This window comes from Dysidea avara, chromosome 3 (assembly GCF_963678975.1).
Source record: "Dysidea avara chromosome 3, odDysAvar1.4, whole genome shotgun sequence".
Taxonomy (NCBI): Eukaryota; Metazoa; Porifera; class Demospongiae; order Dictyoceratida; family Dysideidae; genus Dysidea; species Dysidea avara.
In genome coordinates this window covers 49,052,684-49,077,413 of record NC_089274.1, presented here as the reverse complement: position 1 = coordinate 49,077,413, position 24,730 = coordinate 49,052,684, and the positions used below count along the sequence as shown (strand labels likewise).

The following is a 24,730-nucleotide window of genomic DNA, read 5'->3' as shown; positions in this document are numbered from 1 at the left end:
GATGAACTACTACAACATGAACATGAATCAGTGATGTGTGACTATGGAGATGATGGAACAACATCTTATCAAGATGTCTGCCGATACACTTGTGTGGATGGTTCTCAACTGATAGGTAACAGCTCAATGACTTGTCTCAGTACGGGGATGTGGAGTAATGATGAACCAAAGTGTACAAGAGGTGTGCTAGTTGTTGGTTGTAAAGTAGTTTATCTTTGTTTGCGTTATTTTATTAGTGTCCTGTCCAACCCTCAATCATCCTGCTAATGGAACTATTTCTTGTTCAAGTGGAAGTAACCAGGATGTTGTGTATGAAGTGACATGTAATTTTACATGTGATACTGGATACCAGTTGACCAGTGGTAGTCATAGTAGAACTTGTTTGAGTGATGGAAGGTGGAATGGTAGTGAAGCTACTTGTGGAAGAGGTTTGATGATTATATAATGTACACTGTTGTTAGATAACAACTCATCAATAGTTCCTTGTACTCCACTCTTTCAACCTACTAATGGAGCGATCAGCTGCTTACTTGGTGATGATGGGGTGACTTCCTTTGAGGACACATGCACATTTACATGTAACAGTGGTTATGAAGTTAGAGGTAGCAGTATGAGGACTTGTCAGAGTGATGAGAGTTGGAGTGGTATGACAACAACATGTGCAAGAGGTGAGCACTAAACAAATTATTTCACCTGTGATGTAACTTTACTAATAGTATCCTGTCCTGACCTCCATCATCCTGATAATGGAATGATTGATTGTATGTTGGGAGATGATGGGGTGGCTTCATACCAAGACACCTGCAGATTCAGTTGTGCTGAAGGTTATGATTTGAGTGGTAGCACCTCTAGAATGTGTCAGTATAATGGAACATGGGATGGTACATTGTTCACATGTCATAGAGGTATGTAAAGTGATAGTTGTCCCTTAGTATTTTGCCTGATACATAAGAGCCACCTTTCATATCACAATGTTCTTCACCCAGGTTATTAAAGGCTGCACCCTTTTTTTCACAGCTTAGCTGTTTTTGTGTGGATTTCATTTCTTTCTGTACTCCAAATCCAACCATAGGCTGGCTTTTGGGTTTGTTACCCTTATGTACAGACACAATGTTGATTATTGAAGAGAGAGTTCATATATTGTTGTATTGTTTTATTTGAGCTTTTGGTAATATTCTACAGAGCACACAGTTTATTGGCGCATAGAATGTTCTAGAACAATATATTTATAACTCTGTACCTGTTACTTCTTTGATTTTCTAATCATCCAAAGGCACTGCTAGCCTATATGTATGCACTAAATTTCAAGTTAACTCCATAAACAGTTTACTCTATAGCCGTGACAAAAGTTTTTTTGCGTGAGTAAACATTCATAACATCATGGATGCTTAGTAGATTTCTAACAAACTTATAGTACAGTAGAATTTCTGTTATCCGGCACTCGCTTATCCATACCTTCATTTATCTGAAATTGGAAATGAATGTTTTATTAGAGTATTTTGAGTACAATTAAATGTATGTTCTATTAGAGTATTTCAACAGGGCTCTGAATATTAATGTGTGGGCTTCAGTTATCCGAACAATTCACTTATCTGAACACTTTTGGGGCTCAGATAACCAAGGTTTCACTGTACATAATATTACACTGAATTTCAAGCTAATCAAATTATGCACTTTTGCTTTATAACAATTTTTGCAACATTATTTTAACAATTTTTGCAAAGTGTGCAAAAAGAATAATCTAGATCCCCATAGACCCTTAAGAAAAGAAAAAAAAGAAGAAAAAATCTCAACTTTGACCACCCATATGTCACAAATGGCTGTAGTGCAAATTTAATCAAATTTGCTGTGTGGCTAGTCTTACCTGACAGACAGCTATAATGCAAAAATGGAGACTTCCTGTCACTATACACATGTTGTGATGTACTGGATTTCTTGGCCATGTGACACACTAACATGTGTCTTGATCATGGGCCTGCCTAATAGTACACCCAAACCCAAGGGTTGGATGTACACATTTGATATTTCTGCCACATTATTAAGTAGTCACATTTTGTTATAGTGGCCTTCACTACATAGTGTTGAAAAATATGTGTCAGAAAAACTTAAGAATTTAGTTATAAAAAGTACTGAAACAAACTCAGGCATATTAGTTCATTATGAACCACAGTAGTGGTTCATAATAAAGATCGCCTAAGTTTTTTTCCATAATCCTAATAGAACACTCAACTAAACACCACCTTAGAAATCTTTTCTATCCTCAAAAGAAGCCTTAGAAGTTAATGGAAGAAGTTTAGGTCCACTAGCAAAGATGAAGTCAAAAGGACTTGATAGCAGTACTTTTTTAAAGAACTGAAATCTGCCATTTTGAGCCATTTTGTTCATCTTATTATTATTATTTTTTCCACAGGGCTAGAACAAAATGTGAGCACTTTTTGGGGATAAAAACTACATGACTTTCGTTCCTATGTCATTCTTCATGTCCATGACCTATTTTTAAATGCATATTACAATGTTAACATCCACTCAAGCAAATTTGCTTCTTGTAGGTTCACTTTGCCATTGATCTTCTGACTTAGTCTCTGCAATGGTAACCAATGTGTTAATAGATATCCAATCGATTCACATTAAGGTGGCGGTTACCTGGAAGTCGTGGTTTTGAAGCCATTGCAAACAAAGCCATACGTCCTGCCACAAAAATTCATTATTGCGTCATGTGATTAGTGTTTACATAATAATTAAAATGGTAGCTGCGCGTACTAAAGCCCATTGCCTTGTAACAAGAAGAAATTTGTTACTATTGTGCGAGTATTATTAAAGAAGGCAAACACTAAAGTAAGTAGAGTAGTTTAGAAGCTTTATTCACGGGGATTCGGCCGGTGGTTCACGCGAAACTTCGCCGGCATACATCATTTGTGGTTTTGTATGGTATGCTAAAGTGTTAGTGCAACTTTCTGCGTCAGTTTTTTCTTGTATACTAGTGAGGGAGACCTCTGTATTAGCGTAAAATAAGCGATTAGTTATTGTAGCAGGGCCGCATGTCGAGAAAAAAAGATTTTTGTACTGCCTGTCGATGTTACAGCAGGTTTTAGGTCCCTTCGCGGTGGCCAAAAGCGTTTCAAAATCCCATGGCTGTGTTTCAGCCTGGCATAGGCTGAAGTTGTGTTGATTGCACCCTGCTTATGCTGCTAAAGAATAGATTACACGTTTTACTTTGCCATAATGTGCAACAAGCTTTGCGTAAACTGACGCCGAAAATATTTTTGCATGCTCTTACAATCGGCTCTATAGCGTTATAGTTCAGCATCTAATGGCCGTACAAATCATCATGTAGGTAGAGGAAGAGCTGGTCTACGATGTAACGGTGTTTGCTTTCGCGTAGCTCTACAAATGTGTTCACAACTGAATTTTAAAAATATCCTTCAAACCGGAAATTGTGAGGTAACCGCCACCTTAACATGTTCATTTGGAAACCTTATCATTACCTACATTTTATTAACCACAGTGTATTAAGTTCATACCAGAGCAGCAATGTTGTTGTGTACCACTGTGTAGTAATCACCTTACTGAAGCCATACTACTGCTAAGCACAACATGCTATACATTGCCTATAGTTGGATATATCAAAGCTGTATAGTACAAAGTATACATTCAGTAGTAAGGAAACAATACACTGGTGTTTGATGATAACTGACTTGATAATGAGTAATATCAAACACCACCAGCACCTCTAATTATCATGTTAGGTATCCACATTTATAAAAAGTAAACAAACTAGTGTAAAAAAATAATTTAAAAAAAATTAAAACATGGGAATAGAAATTGCTGAAAAAAGTAAAGAAACAAGAGTCAAACAAGCCAGCATGTTAAACACACAGAGATCTCTATTTGGACTCAAATAAACATTTATACAGAAGCATTCTCAGTACTTATCTGTATTGACAGTAAGCGGTAGTCACCAAGTAAGGATAGGATCAGGTGTCATTTTAGGAATCATGATGACTCCAGTGCACATTTAGTTGGTTAAATTCCAGCCCCTAATTTATGGAAAAACTACTGTTTTTTCCTTAGTTTCTACCATATCCATTGAGTCCAAATAGAGATCTCTGTGTGTTTAACATGCTGGCTTATTTGACTCTTGTCACTTTACTTTTTTCAGTGATCTCTATTCCCATGTCTAATTTTTTTAAAATACTAGTTATTATATGTTGAAGGAGAATACTATCAATATTTACTAGTAAAACTTCGGGAGAGAATTTTCCTTATTTATTGCTATGACCACTCCCTCTTCTCTATCAGAAAATGGTATGCATAAAATGCTTTGATCTTTGGGAGATAGTAAGGTCTTTAATATCTACTAAAAGACCTGCTAATAGGTTCTTAAAATGGTTAAAAATCTGCTAGCAGAAAAGACCCCAAGCATTGCAAATCTCACTTTCGATCATTGATTTGCTATGTTCTCCCAAGCATCTTACAGACTGATAGCCTGCAGTGGATGAAATCACCTAAGCCAACATGAGTTTGACCACTCCATTCCTTTTATAAGCATGCTTCAATTATGGGAGGTACCGTTTTACGCTGTAGCTATGTTTGTCAGGATGAATGGAGAGGTTGAATAATATTACAGAAAATTCTGTTTAGTACTCACCTGTTTTCTAAAGTGTTTTAAGCACATTGCATCAATTAAACTGTAGATGCTCTTTACCAAAGACCTATATGGGCAAGCTTCTTATTTTGTGTTATTTGTAATGTGGGTGTGGTCTGTACACGAAACCAAGCCTGGTCTTTATACTACTGTTGCACCATAAATACAGCAACTTGTGACAACTTGTCATCATCGTAATCACTCAAGCCAACTGTTACAGTAATTCACCTGTTTATTACACTGTTGTGATGCCATGGTGCATGTAATGGCAGCAACTGTCAGTTTCCTTGTCAAGACGACTATCTTAACTAGCATCTGTCACCAGGAAGCAGCAGTGAGGTGCTAGCTTCAATTCTTCAGCTCTTCAACGAAAATATGTTCCGTATTCCACACTCATGTAAAGATTGTGTGATGATTGTAAAATGACATCCAATCCCACAATAACTCCACCTATGTGCCCACATAAAATAGTTTCATTTTCTAAGTCAGTTAGTGACCACGCCTTCTGATCTTCACATTTTAAAAACCTCGGCTTTGCCTTGATTTTTAAATCCATGAAGATCCTCATGCTATAGGTCTCACTGTTCAACTATGTTTTTTTAATTTCCTTACTATCAGAAAACACCATAGTGATGCCTATACAATTACAAGTGCATAAAACTAAGATTGTAAAATTAAGAACTGGCAAAATGTGTGATTTTATACTTGTGAAAATGAAATCATCTGCTATAATAAACAATAATTCATTTAGTTCCTTGTGATGAACTACCACAACCTGAACATGGATCAGTGATGTGTGACTATGGAGATGATGGAACAACATCATATCAAGATGTCTGCCGATACACTTGTGTGGATGGTTCTCAACTAATAGGTAACAGTTCAAGAACTTGTCTCAGTACTGGGATGTGGAGTAATGATGAACCAAGGTGTACAAGAGGTGTGGTGAAACACCTGTTGGTTGTAAAGTAGTTTATCTTTGTTTGTTTTATGTTATTAGTGTCATGTCCAACCCTCAATCATCCTGCTAATGGAATTATTTCTTGTTCAAGTGGAAGTAACCAGGATGTTGTGTATGAAGTGACATGTAATTTTACATGTGATACTGGATACCAGTTGACCAGTGGTAGTCATAGTAGAACCTGTTTGAGTGATGGAAGGTGGAATGGTACTGAAGCTACTTGTGGGAGAGGTTTGGTGATTATATAATGTACAGTGTTGTTAAATATCAACTCCTCAATAGTTCCTTGTGTTCAACTCTCTCAACCTACTAATGGAAGAATCAGCTGCTCACTTGGTGATGATGGGGTGACTTCCTTTGAGGACACATGCGCATTTACATGTAACAGTGGTTATGAAGTTAGTGGTAGTAGTATGAGGACTTGTCAGAGTGATGGGAGTTGGAGTGGTATGACAACAACATGTACAAGAAGTGAGTGTTAAACAAATCATTTCACCTGTGATGTAACTTTACTAATAGTATCCTGTCCTGACCTCCATCAACTTGATAATGGAATGATTGATTGTATGTTAGGAGATGATGGGGTGGCTTCATACCAAGACACCTGCAGATTCAGTTGTGATGGACGTTACCATCTCGGTGGTAGCACATCACGCACTTGTCAGAACAATGGAACATGGAGTGGTAGTAGTACAACATGCACCCAAAGTATCGTATCCAATGATGTAGCACTATTATTATTATTATTGTATAACTCATATAGTTGTCTGTAGTGAGCTACCACAATTGGAACATGGATCTGTTGCTTGTAACTTTGAAGAGGACAGATTTACAACATCTCCATGGATTTGTCAATACACTTGTATGGATGGTTTTAAATTGATTGGTAACACATCAAGGACTTGTCAAAGTGATGGTTTATGGAGCGGTAGTGGTGCAACATGTTACAGAGGTGTGCACAGTATATCAGCTCTAATTAACTACAGCCACAAGTGTAAAGACTTTTACAAGCTAGTAGGAATGATTACAATAAAAAGTGCTTAAACAAAGAGGATCAGATGCAAGTTTAATTCCTAGCAATGAATTAAATTTGCACTTCAGGTGATGTTAGTCTGGTGCCGCCTTGCCTATTGCTAAAAGTAAGAGTCTGGTGAAATACAGATCCCAGATCAATTCTAGAGTGATAGTTCCATGCTAGCTGATTAATGCATGCCAATGACATTCAGCCATACGCCAAACAGAAATTGCCTTGGCAATGCAATGCCTTTATTCAAATTGCGGACAATCTTTCATAGGACACAGTTATGTGTGCTAATTGATATGGGATTTGTATTTCACCAGACCCTTGAAGGGGTGGGCAGCACCAGGCTACTCTTTGTTTAAACACTGTTTATTGTAGTGATTCCCACTAGTAAAATCCTATCACTTAATTGTTTCATAATTCATTGTTAGTATTAACAATGCATCAAAACAATGAATGGCACCAGACATGTGAGATTGTAATTATACAACAAAACTTAAGCCCTACAAGCAATGCATAACTACTTTTGACTACAGTAGGACCTCACTTATCTGAATCTCAATTATCTGAACCCTTGATTATCTGAACAGCATAAGTGACTGCTCTATTAAAGTATTTAGTCTTTCATCATTAGGTAAACATTCTATTAGAGTAAGTGTATGTTCAATTAGAATAGTTGAATGCAACTCTATATGTGACCCAGTCTGGGAAAACCGGTCTTATCACCTATTTAAAAGTATCGAGAAATGCCGGTTTTAAGTATTTAGTGTGTTGTAACTCGTCAATGGTTGAAGTTATGTGTACCAAATTTTCACACGTTTTATACCAATTCCTTACCTTCCAGAGCATCCACTGTGCAAGTAACCAACGACTAAGTTTCCCACCATTTTAGATAGTTTTTAAACTGAGGTTGACTGTATCAGGCGAGCTGCAAAAGGGGTGGGAGGCGGGGTGCCTGGAAGGCGGGCAAGATAGTGTTCAAAAATTGAAAAGGAAGGCGTAGGGATAAATTAGGCCAAGTTTTGGGCCATTCAGGTCTCAAAATTGGCTTAAATGAAAGGAAATTTACAGCAGAGGTACTTATTCAACACCACAGAGCTGTACAGCCACATACAGTCATCCCCAGGCTGACCAGAGCTCCATTAATTCCCCACACCGCACGTACAGATTGCCACTGGGCTTGGGAAAATCAGCCAGCAAAACCAGACCACTCAAATCTACTGAGCTGATTTTGATTGTGGAATTAGATAGTTTATTCATGTAGTTTTGTGTCCTGGGTGAAAAATCGAATCTGCTGACATGGGCGATAAGACTGGTTTTCTCTGACTGAGTCACATATAATTGAATGAGCTACATTTATTCGAACTAATTCACTTATCTGAACGCTTTATGATTGAACTGGCACGCAGGTGTTCAGATAATGGAGGTCCTGCTCATAGGTGGAAGGGGGGGTTGGCCCCCCTCAGAATAATATCACGCCGAAATTATCCTTCTTGGAGTGGGGCTGAAAAGCATGATAAAGATCGATATACTCTAATAGAGCATTCAAGGCCTTCATAAAAACATGTTCCTAAAAGCAGCTTAAAAAAAGGAAAAAGTTGCCTACAAATGGAATCAAATCAGGTACCTCTTAGTTCAAGAGTTGGTGTTTTACCACTGTATCAAGTGTTTCCAGGTGGCTATAGGCTGTTTTGTACTGCTTATAAATGCTATATGTTCATTAAAACCCTGTAGTCAATTTTCCAAAAAAGAGTTTTTAACTAGCAAATAGCCTGTTTTAAATAGTTTTGACTAAAAGTTGATGTTTTAGTCAAAATGCTTTAAATTGTACCCATAAAATTGCTATAAATTAATTTGGTGAACTTTGAGACATTGTGAAAGCTAAAATGGCTACAGCTTCTGGGGGGCTGTGCCCCCCAGACTCCCTGCTGCCAGACTCTATACTCCAGTCAGCCCCCCTCATATTAACTACTTCCTCTGCTACTAGTCCTACTGTATGTTCTGCCTGTAATATAGCCCTGCATACTGTAAACAATACATGAAGCTAGCAATGAAAAGGTCTGAGCAAAGAAAAAGGTCACCCTAATTTTGGAATTAAACCTTTGGCCACTGTGTTAGTACCTCATGCAGACACTTTACCCACATACAATGCTACAAGATCAGCCATGCATAACACTGAGCAATTATAGTACTTACAGACAAACAGACACACAGAGACAGATGAACTATCTCCCAAAAAGTAAATGTTTTACTGAAATCGGCTGATATTTGGAGCACTTCCTAAAGGAATAAGAACCTAACTTACAAGATCTTAATAACACAGAAGCGGTCAATTTCTGTGTTACAGGTCATATGTTGAGATTTTATTTGACTTGTGTCCAGAATTTTGTGTGTAATCATCTAATAATAACTGTGGACAGAATGGCAAACAGACCACAAATTTTATAAGTTTAATTACAATTTTAAATACTAAATTTTAAAGCAGTGTACAGAAAATACAGGTTGTCAAGTGGCTGATACAGCATGGGGCAAAGCTGAGTGCTGTATTTGCCTCGAGACACCTCCGAGTGTTCATACACCCAAGTGCATTAAGTGTTTTATTGTACTTACTGGTCATCTTGCTTTGAACGCTTATCTCGAGTGTCCAAACTGCTTCAATTTTTGGTGATCAGAATATCAGTAAGTGTTCATAATCATACAGTACAGTAGTACTGTATATTGGGGATCATGAAGAACTGGGCTTTTCCAGTCAAAATATCATCCTAAAATCAGTCTCAATTTCCCTTCATGACAGCTTGGCAGCATTGGTTAGGCACAGCCAAGCACAAAAATGTTTTCAGACCAACCCAAAACCCTTCCAAAAAGTTTTTATGGAAATTTTTTTAATTAACAGAATTTTATGCTAATCGACTAACTAACCGATGCCTCCAGCCAAGCATAACTCTACAATGGATAAGCATAAGGCTATGGGTTTGATTTTCTTACTGTTTGAGGTTGCTTTGTCCTGAGATGGGCTTTTTTGTCAACCACACTATGTACAATGTGCGCATCATAAGACTTTCCTTTGTCCTGTGTGTTCCAATTCTTTTCACTGACAACACAAGGTGTCGTATCACGACAGCACGATGTGGCTTCCCTGTGGCTGTGTTGGCTATTATGCTTATTGCCCGTATTTTCTGTAGTGACTGGATTGATTGCAGGGATGCTTCTATTGTTCTATGTTTGTAACACTGTGTAATGGGTGGAGAATAGCTAAAAACAAAGCGTAACAGCCGCATTCCTTTCTGATACATAACTGATTGTTGGGGCACGCATTCTGATGCAAAATTACTTTCCTGGTGCCATTCTTTCTTTTAATGTGGTATACACTGGTTCATTTGTCATAATTATGTAGAAAAGGCAGTGAAACAAGGAAGATTGCAGATATAGCTACTTGTGGACATTAATCCCTAATTTAGTCATGGTTATAGTCTGAAGTTTAGGGATTTAATGTCCACTAGTAGCTATACGTGTAGCCTTCCTTGTTTCACTACTTTTTAACTATTCGCTTGTTCTACTACTTTTCCCCAAATCCAACTTAAAATTTCTAAATTGTAATCCATTTCTAGTTGTAGAACAAACAAAAAGGTTTAGCTAGTTTTAGTGATTTATATAATGTGACACACGTGATCAATTGTGCTGTCTGAATGAGTTGTTTTTGTAACATCCTTACAAAACTGTACTGCATAACTGTACTGTATTTGTTCTAGTGTAGTGTATTTGACCAATTATCCACATAACTTTATTGTGTCTACCCAATTATCCACATTGCTGTACTCTATTTTCCCAGTTATGTAGATAATTGGTAGTGTATGGAAAATGCAGTACGTGTCGGCACTTCGATCTGTCCACACAAAGTATGATATATAATATACTAGAAAAAGTACTGCCGTGAGTGCAATCACACAAGGGCATGGGCGAGAGACCAATACAGCACAAGGCAAAGGCAAGTGCTGTATTCGGGTCTAGACCATGCTAGAGTGCTATTAGTTTCATATTGCACAAGTGTTGCAGTGCTTAAACTGGTTTAAAGTGCTTTTTGGTCATCTTTGTTCAGAGATTCACTTTGTAAGCCCGCGTATAGTACAAATTTGGTCATAAATAGCATTGTTTTAGCTACTTCTGGCAATTTAAAATGTTACGTTCGTGATCAACAGTGTTGTATTTTCTGTACACAGTGCTGTAATTTAGTGATGTATGGAAATAACAGCACTCTTATTTGTTTGATCTTCAATGCTTTAAGGTATATGTAAAGACCCTTCCATTGTTACTGAAGGTTACAGGATAGTGAGCAACTGTCAAACAAACAAAAAATATTATATAATTAAGACAAGCTTGGTGTTGTTGCACTGTGTATCAGCTGGTAACAGGCTTAAAATTGTTGGGACTATGTATGAACAATAACAAGGTACAAGAAAACACAGATAACAGTGGACATGACTAAAACATGGAACGGACTGGGAAAACAGACTCGCAAACGGACTGGGAAGAACTTGCCTGAAAACGTTTTTTGGCCATAGAAATTCACTGTATAGCTGCTAGAAAAAGTATAACATAAGGCACTGGCTACTACAAAAACGGTCTGTGTTATTTTGTTTGTTTAAACTTGTTTACAACACTAACTGACAACTTCGCAGTCACAGGCACTCACACTGGCAGACTGGCACTTTGTAAATTATCCCAGTGTTTAATAGCGGCTTGAGCACGCATTCAGAGGTTTGTTTAAGGCTGTTGTGTCACCTGTAAAACTGAAGATCAGCTATTGCAGCAATTAACCAGACCACGAAATCCAAGTAACATAGTGTCTTCACAGACTTACAGCTTGACAGTGTCTTGTATTGTTTACACATGCGAAACAGAAAGTGCGCTTTTAATTAAATGCAAAATGAATTTAACTTCAGACTATCTTTAAGCGCAGGGCTTAATATCAGCTTGTGCACACTTCAACATCATGTTCAGAGTTTTGTTTCAGGTCATTGTTGCATGTTATATTCTTTCTAGCAGCTATACAGTGAATTTCTATAGCCAAAAACGTTTTCAGGCAAGTTCGTTTGCTAGTCCGTTTTCGCAGTTCATTCCATCTTTTAGTCATGTCCGGATAGAAAACAACACACTTAGCAATTGGTGCACCTGTAAGTACATGTGTAGTTTTGTTCAGCAATAGTGATATGTGACCGGGTTTGTGAAAAGGTACCTTTTCACTCACAAATTTTGACCCATTTTTTGATCTTTGAAGCTTTAGTCATTGCATAAAATCCTGAAATTTTCCATGAACACAGCTAAAGTATCTGGCTACATTTTGACACTAAGAGCAAGTTGATCAGTATACAGAGTCAAAAGTTACATTGTTTCTCACCTGTAAAATGTGTGGAAAAGGTACCTTTTCGCAAATCCGGTCACGTATTTTCCTGAACCAAAAGTCAGGGCTGTCAAACAAGTTGTTACATTTAACTACTAGTTTGGTTTATTGTCTACATCTTGATGGAGCCATTTGTAAGAGTTATAGTTTCTAGTGCTTGTGATACGAATTTAAAAATTAATGGTGTTACCACAACATCTTGTTTTGGGCCTTATTTAATAGTTATAGGATGGCCACGAGGGATTTGCCTGATATATATGCCGAGGACCGCAGGCCCAAGGGTGCGGGAATATATATCAGACAAATCCCGAGTGGCCATGATATAAGTAATATATACCACTCCAGTATGCTCACCTAATAGGTGAAGGAAGACAAACCTGCAGTCACCACAGTACTTTTATACAGAGGTTTGTAAACATCGATTGTGGGTTTAAATTGTGGGCACAAAAAAGAAATGATTGTGGGTTTCACTGGTTGTAGTGATACCTCACTCAATTCTTTTGCTTCACAATAAGTAAACATGTTTAACTCAACCACAATGCAAAACATCAAGCAGCTCTAATTCAAACCCACAATGCAAAACTTTAAGCAGCTCTATATTATAAATAATCAAAGGGAACTGATGCTTTGTAACTGCCTCAGCATCAAAGGCAGTGGTGGTCAGGGCTATATCATGATATTGCCCTAACCACAGAGCGACATGTGATATATATATATATATACCACTTTCACACCTCACTTCAAAGGGAAAAGAAGGTGTATAAGTGGTATAATAGCACTGTTATCAGTGCTCAGGAATGCATTAACAAGAAATGGAGGTAGTATATACAAGTTATATCCCTCCTAGGAGAAATATAACTTGTATATACCACCTCCTATTCTCATTAATGCTTTCCAAGCATTCTCAGAAATCATCTGATTTCTTTGATGAAACTGTGATCTCTGCTTTAATATAGTGACACTTCACAGGATCGATAGTGGGTTTTAATTTTGTAAAGTGAACCAAAGCATAAATCATGGACTTGGGGAAGAAGATAGTTCGATGTTTTACTAAATGAAGAAGGTCACGGGTTAGTTTATATTGCTGTTTTGATTGTATAGTCACGTGGCGATGTCCAGACACTAGGCGTAGTGCTAAATTGATTTGGCCATTAGTGTTAGCAATATTACTCACTACTTTTAATTTATTCATGGCTAGTAAAGTAAGTACTTTAGTGCACTTGAATCGTCTTTATGTTGTTGTTTGGACACCTGGCGCGATGTCATACACGCATAGTGACTGGGCGTGGCGCTTAATTGACTAGGCCATTATAGCGTTGTAAACATATTCACTGCTTTAGTTTATTCATGGCTAGTATAGTAAGTACTTTATAGTGTCACTTAAGTTTCATTATGAGCTGTTCAGCTCGCATTTGGGTTTCCTGTGTTACAATCGAAGCTATCTGCATGCTTGTGTCGATACACTTACATTGGGCCTCTCAGCAGCACCTTGTCGTTGCTCTTACGACATTATCCACAATCGAAATTCACATGGTCCCATATAAATACACTCGCAAAGCATTCCTGCAGTTTCCCCCACACTTGCAGGTGAATCACCCAAGTGAAATATATTAGTTGTAACATGGGCACTTGAAATATACACACTCGCACTCGGGCTGTGCCCTTGTGCTTGTGCGTATATATCAGGCATTTCACTCGTGCCCATGTTACAACTACTACATAACCCTGTGGTTTCCTTTGATCTGAGGTGTCAAAGTGGTATATTGTAGCCATATTTCAGCAACTAGATACATTATTTACAAATCCTTTCATCAATCTCTCACAAGTAATGTTCTAACCATAGAATAGTTGTTAAGTTCTCATAATTCTTCATTGGTCTGATTTTTGGTTCATAGTTGTCATTGACATGTAGATAACCCATGTTTCCATGGAACATTTAATTTCATGTTTATTATTAATGTGTATTGTAAAGTTAAGAAGGCAAAAAAATACTTAATAATAGATTTAATAAGAAAAATCAAACTCTAAATCATGCAAAATGATTTATAAGTATGATGATTTCCATAGCAGTATGTTGGGATGCCATGTATTTTGTTGTCAGGGGATTCCTACACTGTTAATTGTATAAGTACTATCAAGTACTACCATACTTTATGGTCTTGTTCTGTTACAGTACCATGTGTTAGTCTAAGTGATCCAGAGAATGGTAATGTGACTTGTCCCTCTAACACAAGTGTCTTCCAGGATACATGTACTTATTATTGTAATCGTGGTTATCAGTTGGAGGGTAACAGACAAACAAGATGTAGTGCTGATGGGACCTGGAGTAGTGAGCCAGTGACTTGTACCATGTCATCATGTAATGATCCAGAAGTGGAGATAGCAAACAGCCAATCAGTTGGTGGTTGTAGTAGTATGACATATAGATCAAATTGTTCAATGAACTGCTTAAGTGGTTACACTGCTAGTGGAAATGGAATGCTTGTGTGTGACATGAATGATGCTGGGATGATGAAGTGGAGAAGTGTTACTAAAAGTTTTGATTGTGTTAAAGGTAAATGCAACTTTGTAGAACATTTACTAAAACTGCATTGTAAGTCAAGACTAGTGGTAGTGAGTCACACGACCAAGAAAGTAAAAAGCACACACCCTAATAAACAAGTGTGACCACTGCAACAAGTTATTTACATGTAGCAACGGTTTTGCGATCATCACCGTGATTTACATGATCTGCACCATTTTAAACACCTCAGCTGACGGACCAACCTACGACAAGCTTTCAACTTTATACTAGAGACAAACAATCTTTGTAATCATACTAATTCATTCACCTTGTATGAGGCAAATTGACACCAAGGATCTGGGGTTGATTGAATGCTGTCATGCATTCCCTAGTTAGTTAGGATGGTTAGATTTAAAATTATGAAACCATATGATTTTGCACTTCATTTCTCAAGCTCTCCTATTGTTATTACAATATAAGTGCAATAAACCTTTCGTTATGCTGCAAAGTACTAATATAAGTGGTGATTAGAATTTTGGTAGATTTTTGTGAAGATGGAACTTCTTCTACGAACAATACCTTTGAAAGGCACTGCCTAGGCATAATTGCCATCATCATACTAAATTATTAATTTAAAAATGAAGTAGGGATCCAAGTGATAAAAAGTAGTGAAACAAGAGATGAATGATGGTATTGCAGTATAGCTCAGTGGGAAATCCCTACTCTGACATGTTATAACAATCATTTTGTTCAATGCTAAGGTAGGGATTTTCCCTCCGAGTTATGCTATAATACCATCATTCATCTCTTGTTTCATTACTTTTTATCACTTGGATCCCTACTTCATTTTTAAATTTGCAATAATTTTCAACATGCTAGTTGTTTTGTTTTTTTTGTTATAACATACAGCTATACATGTATGACTGTTCTGTTAGGGTGACTGCTGTATTAGAGTATCCTCTCACCTACCAGGGGATGTGTCACTATTTCATATTTTCATTGTGCTAGTAGTGTTGTTTTGGTTCTAAAGTACTAGAACTAAATACACTTTTAGTACTGCTATTTAATTTTAGTTTTGGTACACTAGAACTAAACTAAATTTATGAATAATTTTGGTTCAAAAACTATAACTAAACTAAAATTCTTTAAACTTCTGGTTCAAAAACTAAAACTAAACCAAAACCTTTTCAACTTTGAGTTCAAGAACTGGAACTAACTAAAAGGTTTCATGTAATCCTATGCCTAAAAGATTATTCCTATTAGCACCTTTCTTTGAAGATGCTGATGCTTGCAAATGATACACATACCACAAATGTGTTACCATTGATTCTGCTGATTAAGCATTTTTCTTTCTGCTATTTAAACTTAATTATTTAAAGCATTTGTTTATTTGTATAAAATGGCAAGTGGAGGTGGAAGACCAAAGTCAACTGGAGTATGGGGCTACTTTAGGTTTGATAAGATCAATGACAAAAGTGTATGTGGTGTAAAAACTAATGATGGTTCAGTTTGTGGTACAGAATTTAAAGGCCAGTCTTGATGAACTTGCCTGGGACAACCTTACTGCAACACAGTGGAAGCATTTAGAATTCATTCAACAACTACTTCAGCCATTTGATCACCACACTAACATCACTTCAGCCGAAAACAGCACAACCATTGCAATGGTTATTCCTGTCCTTAAAGAACTAAACCTGCACTTAGAAGAAATGTGCAAAACCAGTGGAGTAGCTGTAGTATCCAGGAGAATGCTTATTGATTTAAACTGAAGATTTATGTTTGCTACCAATCCTGATATGCCTAATTTTGATCCAGTTTATGTAGCAACCACTTTGGTAAACCCTGCATATCGTAAGATACTGAATGATAAACAGCTAGAAAAGGCAAAAGAGTTCATATTACAACTAATGCATATTAACAGACACGCTGAAGAAACGGAACAATCGTCACCAGGAAGTCAAGAAAATGACAATGAAGAAATTAATTTGCCAATTTCAAATGATGATCAAGATGGACAGCCCCCACCTGCAAAACGCTTTAAACATTTAGATTGAGTCAGTAGACTGCTAGATGAAGAAAACGATGAACAGGACCATCAAGAGAACATATCAACCACAATATCACTGGAGGAGCAACAATTGAATCGGTACATAGAATCCAAAGTTAGTAAAGATGATAAAAAATCGATCCTTTTGAGTTTTGGCAGAAGAAAAAAATGAGTTTCCAGATCTGGCTTTAACTGCTTGCGAAATTCTCGCAACACCTGCATCATCAGCTCCTGTTGAGAGAATTTTTTCTTCAGGGGGAGAGGTTACCAGAGGTAAAAGAAATCGTTTAACAAACCGTAATCTAGAACGAGAGATATTCTTGCGAAAGAACAAAATGTACATTCAAATATAATTTAAATTCTTGCTGTGCAATAGATGTGTGAAAGTGTGCAACTGGGTATATTAATAGCCTCTGTATGGCAAGGGTTGAATTTGGTTTCACTGATTCAGATTCAGATTGTAATCTAAACTGAACATACTAGTAGTACACTAACTAAAACTAACTAAAATTGGGTACTGCAACTAATACTAACTAAAATTACAGAAGAGCTGGGTACTAGAACTAATACTAACTAAAACTATAGTTAGCTGAGAGTACTAGAACTAAAACCAACTAAAATTGCAGGTATTTAGGGGTACTAGAACTAAACTAACTAAAACTACAGCTAACTAATTGTACTAAAACTAGAATCAAACTAAAATGATTTAGCAGTACTAAAACAACACTAGCTAGCATCATGAACCACGATAGTGGGTTCATAATAGGGATCGCCCATGTTTTAGCCAAAATCCTAATAGAACGCTCACCTAAAAACCACCTTGAAAAGTATCCTTCAACTCAAAACAACCCTCTGGTGGTTCTTTGCAAGGAGTATAGGTCCACTAGTAAGTATCAAGTGAAAAGCAAACAGCAAGTGTATTTCAGACAAAACTGAAATTTGCCTGTTTGTTCATATTATATTTTTATTATTATTATTACTAGGCCCGGGGCAAATACAACCAAGTACAATCACAGCTGGAAACTGCACCTTCTTCGCACAATGGCCTGCCAGGTGAGGCTTTCTCCCATCCCATACACGAGTGAAGGTAGCCTAGTTACGCGAGACTAAAGAAACAAGACTATCAAAGTGTTTTAACCAACACTAACTAACCTCCAGTGATTAGTAGCAACTTCCAATCATGCTTTTATCAAGTAGGAGTAGCAACCACTCATCTTCCAATCGAAATAGTTGCTGTCGCCCACTTTCAAACGTAAACGAACAGTAGTTCGCTTGCCTAGTGGGCATCACGTGTTAACTGTTTTGATTGGCGTTAAATAGAATCGTTGTACGTTTCTATCACCTCCATGAGAACACCCGCCCATTATACGATTGTCTCTTCATACAGCATGGATTCTATTCCAGGTGAGTGCGAAGCGTTAGGCCTTGTAGTTTTCTCAAACATTTATTTATTATTATTTATTTCATTATTTATTTATTTAATGACGTAATTTCAACCACGTTTCGTATTATTCTTAGTACTTGGTTGTATAATTAATATTATTATTATTCTTTCACAGGGATAGTGAAGTTTACAAGTAGAATCCTGGGATAAAAAGTAGCAAGGCTTGCTGAATGGATCATTGTGCATGTCCATGACCTATTTTTGATTTCATTTTCAGATGGAAACAACCCAAACCGGGCCGTTTCTTCTTGCCAAATGCCATTACGCTCGAGAAGCCATACAAGATCACACTCAAAGTTAAGTTTTTTGGGTGTGCGCTGCTTGTGGCTAATAGAATCTGTCTTTGTTAAACTCAGTATAGGCCAAGAAGCTTAATCTGGGCTGATGACTTTGTTGCAAGGTGGTTTTTTGCTCCGTGATTATTGTACGTGGGCGGGTTATCCTGATTAAATACTCTCATGTAAATACTTTAACAATGCAGTCAAGTAACAACAATCCTTGCACTGAATTTGACAGCTATTAAAGGTACGAGTAATGTAAATTGTAGCTCATATTGGGAGACTCTTAGTCTGTATGCACATTGTAATTTAATCAGTTTCATGTTTGTACTGAAACATTGACGGCGTTACTATGCAGAATGCAAAATTACACTATTCACCACAGTCTTCATTATCAATCAAAGAAATCCATGTTAATTTGTACACATGATATTGTTGTCAATAGCGTGAGAAGATATTGCTGAGGAGATGATATGTTCCAACAACTTGCAGCAAATACTAGTCAATGATATAGGTCTATAGTTCGATGGATTAGTACACGGGCCTTTCTTGTATACTGGTGTTACATATGCCCTCTTCCAGTCTGAAGGGAGTTCACCCTGATGTATAATGCAGTCAAGTATATAACAACAATCCTTGCACTGAATTTGACAGCTATTAAAGGCACCAATAATGTAAATTGTAGCTCATATTAGGAGACTCTCAGTCTGTATGCACATTGCAATTTGATCAGTTTCATGTGTTTACTGAAATGTTGACGGTGTTACTATGCAGAATGCAAAATTACACTATTCGCAAAAGTCTTCTTCATAATCCATTACTGGATTAATAAAAAGTACACAAACAAGATGAATAAAAAATTGGAAATTTTAAAATGGGAATAGGGATCGCTGAAAAAAGCCACGAAACAAGAAGGGATCGCTGGGGTGGTAATGTAAACCACAAATCCCTATTTTGTCTCACTTCAAAATGACAGAGCATGTAACTAATGATTTATGACAGAGAGTCAAAATAGGTATTTGTGGTTTACATTACCACCCCAGCGATCCCTTCTTGTTTCGTGACTTTTTTCAGCGATCCCTATTCCGATTTTAAAATTTCCAATCTTTTATTCATCTTTATGAATACATCTAGGCCAATAATAATGGGGTGTGTCATTGAGATAGATTGTTAAGAGGTTTTGTCCTCGTACTCAATTGTTATTAATCAACCGAGGCGTGGCATTGAACCTATCGTGAAGTTACAGGTATCTACCTAGCATATGCACTAAATACGTTTGCAGCATCTAAATATGCAAAGTGTTGATAGGGAAAATTAATGCCTTGATATGGATTCATTGCAACAACAAGAAGGTGATCAGCCTGATTGCAGTGTTGTTTACCTGTGGCATGAGGATGTGTGTGAAATTAGCTTAGGGCAGTAATGGGGCAGAAAATGTATACATGCTATTAGAGCATGAGTTTACTTACCAATTCCCACTTTTTAAGCTAAGCCAATACCCGATGTATTGTTTACCCAATTTTACAACCAATACCTGATCTTAAGTTACACTTGTGCATAAAAGTACAGCTTATAAAGCTAATTCTGTGAGCTTGTGCGCATACCTTAAGTCAAAGCGGCTAATTAGACAACTGGGCTGGGCACAACTTGCTTGGATATCTGATGACACTTGGTAATTTGACTGCCTTTTTTACTCTATACACTGATTACTAAAAATGGCGGCCAAATTACCAGCCAATTAGAGTTCAAAGAAATCAATTTAGGATGCAGCAAGAGTGAATGTAGAACACAGCTGAAAGATAAAAGTTCAATGTTAAACTTTTTGTTAATTCTAATTAGTTGTATATCAACATTCATTCTTGGCCACTTTAGATTCAATTGCCAGTTACTTTCATGGGTGCACTTATTTTACAACCAAGGCATTCTTGTATGGATTAAAAGCTTTAGTAATTATATAGTTAGTTGGATTAAGATTGATTCTTGGCTGCTCTAGATATCAGCTCTTTAAGTTACCTGTTATTTTTACTTTCATGAAGTCTTTTTCTACAACTGAGCTGTTTTTACATTGGGTTACAGGTACTTGTAGTTTCTTGGACGCACCTTTTTTTACAGCGAAGGTGCATGTTTTGGGATGTATACCATATATACCTGTTTCACTGCCCATGCAAAAGTCCCTACACCAGCAGTGAAATTAATCCCAAATTTCACTGATATCAGTGAAAAGTTGTAATTGCAATTTCATTGACTAGAGTATGAGCTATGGTGTAGTGATGCTGCTCAGTAATGCTTATGGTTGCTATGGCCCAAATTCTTATTACCTTAGGAATGTTCTCCATGACAACTGTTGTTAAGTGATGGATGCCTAGCAATGGTTGCTATGGGCTCTTCTTTTTCTCCATTTGAGCCATAGCAACCCTAGCAACTGTTGCTTAGCAACTAAAGAACAAGTATGGTATTAACTTGGAATAGCATGATTTCACTGCTACCCATGCTATTACTGGTACAATTAGTTACTTTACCTCTTAGGTATATACTATCTGATGGTCACAATAATGAGTGAAATCCTCATACAAAAACAGATTGGCTGTACAAAAAGGAGTGTCCATGAAAGTAAAAGTTAAAGGAAGCCAAATTACTTGGGTTACTATTCACTCTTGGTGCACCAGATATTAGCTATTTTAGTTATCAACTACATTTCTTTTTGTGGACATGCCCTTTTTGCACAGCCAAGCTGTTTTTGCATGGGGATTCATCTTACACCAGTGCAAGTATAAGAGAGTACAGTGTTATCATTCTGTATAAATTATCTGCTGCACTATTGTTAATGTTATGAATTTTATTTAATAGATACAAATGATCTAATTGAAAAAGTTGGTGGTGGATTTCCAGTCTTTTTTGTAGCTGCTTGCATAATGCTAATTTCAGTTGTTCTATTGTTCATCGTGGTACTGTTGATTAAACGTTCACGAAAGAAAAGAAAATACTATGTCCGTTCGCTGTCCAATGGTCAGTTACCTATACTACATATTTGTATTACACTTTGCATAATAATAATTACATAGATTACTGTGAAACAGATATGTCACAAGAATCTACATTTTATAATACGAACTACATAACTACCAAAACAGTGAGCTATGAGGCAATTGTAAACTTTTAATTTACATAAATGTGTATAATTATGTGTAGTCTAGCGAGCATTACATAAACTTGAATGCACACAAGTATTCTATGTTGGAAAGAGCTGTGGATGGTATTGAAGAAGCATATGTGCCAGTTGGATCAACTGGTGATGTCATACACCTAATGGAAGAACAGACAATATATGACACACCATGTGAAGATGCATTCTGTGGTGTGATATATGACTTTCCACCAACTAAACTTAAAAAAATTTACAATTCACTAGAAGACAATGGACTCCAAAGGATTTGTCATACTGATATATAGTATGTGTATCAACACATGTTTTAGAGGAATTCATATCTTTCCTTCCTATTAGCACACTAGATCATCTTGGGTCTGGTGAATTTGGAGTTGTTACTCATGCAGTGTTGCATACACAGTCTGGTGATGCTGAAGTGGCAGCAAAGACATTGAATACTAATGCTAGTGGAAATGACAAACTACGATTCCTCCAAGAAGCATTCATGATGTGCCAGTTTGATCATGAAAATGTAATCAAACTTTATGGAATAGTACTGGAGGAACCTGTGATGATTTTACTTGAGTACATGCCCTGTGGTGATCTACAAAACTTTTTAATTCTATTTCAACTTTCGTAAGAGTTGTATTTACATGTATTTGTTACAATGTATTGCAAACTTTTAGAAGTTCAAGGGTTCACTCAAAGTTACCAGTATTGCTTCTGAAGTTTTGTCGAGAGATTGCAGCAGGAATGGCCTACCTCAATGGTAAACAATTTGTTCACAGAGACCTGGTAGCCAGAAATATTCTTATATCTGACAAATTTATTTGCAAGGTGAGTTTAACCAGTATGATAATCTACCTCTATATGATTCAATTAAACAGATCGCCGGTTTTGGAATGTCTCGTGATCTGATAGATGTAGACAACTACATGACATCTGGAAAGAAAATACCAGTAAAATGGACAGCCCCTGAGGTAAATTGATTTTTTCAAGTTCAATTAAGGATCATACAAATAAAAAGTAGTGAAACAAGGGAGGTTGCCTATACCCGAAGATGTACTAGTGGACTTATTAGGGATTAAAAGTCCACTAGTATATTTGCAGGTGTAGGCGACCTCCCTCATTTAACTACTTTTTATTTTTAAGATCCCAAATTGTACTTGAAGATTTTTTCATTGCACTACCGTTTTATAACATAATTATGACTGGAGAACCTATGCATACCTCATCAAACAAAAGAATGATAACTGTGATAGCTAGTCGGCAAAATAATGGGGAAGCCATAATGTGCTACCGTGAATCAACACCATGTGCTGTCAGCGAAGAGAAATGAGACACAAAGGAAGACAAAGAAGGTAAGTCCATTAAGCATACATTGTAAATACCAAGAGTTCATTAATATATATATAAGGGAGAGAGTATCCAGCTCTCAGTATACCCCATGCAAACACACTGTGTCAAATACATCGTAAATCTTTGTATGTCTAATCCAAAACAGCCAAGCTGTAAAAAAAGTGTGCCGCCCTCAAAAAGGCTATGGTGAAAAAAGATGTGAAATCCAAGGTGGCAGCCAAGAAATGGCTGTGATGGTAAAAATTTTAATAACGACAATTCAGGTGAATTTTTGTGCCGCTTGGTCTTGGCACAAAATTCACCTGAATTATCATTATTAAAATTTTTACCATTAACCTACCATCACAGCCATTTCTTGGCCACCACCTTGGATTTCACATCTTTTTTCACCATAGCCTTTTTGAGGGCTGCACACTTTTTTTACAGCTTGGCTGTTTTGGATTAGATTTCATTTCTTTTTGTATTTGTATACCCCCAAAACCGGCCTATGGCCGGCTTTGGGACTTTTTTAACCTATCTTTTTTTCTTTACCACAGGAAGAAGAAAAGATGAAGTAGATGTACTGTAAATATTTTATCAGTAAATGTACAAATTATATATATATAATACATATATTGATTACAGAAATCTCCATGGTGGTTTCTTTGTAACTGAACACTCTACAAGATGACTTCTTCTAATTGCTCTCTCTACAGGGTGAATTGTTTGTAGCTGAACGATCTACAAGGTAACTTCTTCTAGCTGATCTCTCTACAGGGTGATTTGTTTGTAGCTGAATTCTGTACAGGTGATTTGTTTGCAGCTGAGCTCTTTACAGAATGGTTTCTTTGTAGATGAACTCTCTACAAGGTAACTTCTTCTAACTGATCTTTCTACAGGGCAATTTGTTTGTGGCAGAATTTTATACAGGGTGATTTCTTTGCAGCTGAATTCTCTACATGGTGGTTTCTTTGTAGCTGAACTCTCTACAAGGTAACTTCTTCTAGCTGATCTCTCTACAGGGTGATTTGTTTGTAGCTGAACTCTCTACAAGGTAACTTCTTCTAACTGATCTTTGTACAGGGTGATTTGTTTGTAGCTGAACTATCTACAAGGTAATTTCTTCTGATCTCTCTACCGGGTGATTTGTTTGTAGCTGAATTCTGTACAGGTGATTTGTTTGCAGCTGAGCTCTTTACATAATGGTTTCTTTGTACCTGAACTCTCTACAAGGTAACTTTTCTAGCTGATGTCTCTACAAGGTCACTAGTTTGTAGCTGAACTCTCCACATGGTGGTTTCTTTGTAACTGAACTTTCTACATGATGGTTTCTTTGTAGCTGAACTCTCTACAAGGTAACTTCTTCTAGCTAATCTCTCTACAAGGAGATTTGTTTGTAGCTGAACTCTCTACATGATGGTTTCTTTGTAGCTGAACTCTTTGCAAGGTAACTTCGTCTATTGATCTCTCTACAGGGCGATTTGTTTGTAGCTGAACTCTCTACATGGTGGTTCTTTGTAGCTGAACTCTACAAGGTGATTTCTTCTAGCTGAACTATCTCTTTCCATAGTTGCGTGAACTCCCTACAAGGTAGCTTCTTCTAGCTGATCTCTCTACAGGGTGACTTGTGTGTAGCTGATCTCTATACAGGTTTCTTGTTTCTAGCTGATCTCTTGAATTCTCTTCAGGGTGACTGCTCTATTAGGATGACTGCTCTATTAGAGTATCTCGATCTCGCACTTGCTGCACCAAGTTGGATTTCGTGTTATAACTCCGTGGCTTTAAGTCTGATTCTTCTACACCATTGATGAGCCTTTCTAAGATGATTACTCCATCTGTACAACGATTTTCAAAGCATTACCCCAAGCGGTTTATCTGGTAGGCGTGGCAAGCAGTCGTTTTTTTATTAGCTAATCTCGATTGCATAATTGTTACACAGTGTTGGTTTTT

General features: G+C 37.0%; 1 protein-coding gene across 1 annotated transcript in view; it reads left to right on the top strand.

The window, feature by feature from the left end:
• The window catches only part of LOC136248586 (CUB and sushi domain-containing protein 3-like), a 31,188-nt gene continuing 6,458 nt past the window's right edge, over positions 1-24,730 (top strand). The window contains exons 1-16 of the mRNA XM_066040354.1: positions 1-181; positions 237-428; positions 480-668; positions 717-905; positions 5,397-5,585; positions 5,646-5,837; positions 5,889-6,077; positions 6,126-6,314; positions 6,370-6,558; positions 14,199-14,579; positions 21,145-21,303; positions 21,360-21,427; positions 21,487-21,746; positions 21,800-22,078; positions 22,129-22,279; positions 22,330-22,422. Coding sequence (XP_065896426.1) covers positions 34-181; positions 237-428; positions 480-668; positions 717-905; positions 5,397-5,585; positions 5,646-5,837; positions 5,889-6,077; positions 6,126-6,314; positions 6,370-6,558; positions 14,199-14,579; positions 21,145-21,303; positions 21,360-21,427; positions 21,487-21,746; positions 21,800-22,078; positions 22,129-22,279; positions 22,330-22,422 — 3,057 coding nt within the window. The 5' untranslated portion in view covers positions 1-33. The remainder of the gene's footprint in view (positions 182-236; positions 429-479; positions 669-716; positions 906-5,396; positions 5,586-5,645; positions 5,838-5,888; positions 6,078-6,125; positions 6,315-6,369; positions 6,559-14,198; positions 14,580-21,144; positions 21,304-21,359; positions 21,428-21,486; positions 21,747-21,799; positions 22,079-22,128; positions 22,280-22,329; positions 22,423-24,730) is intronic.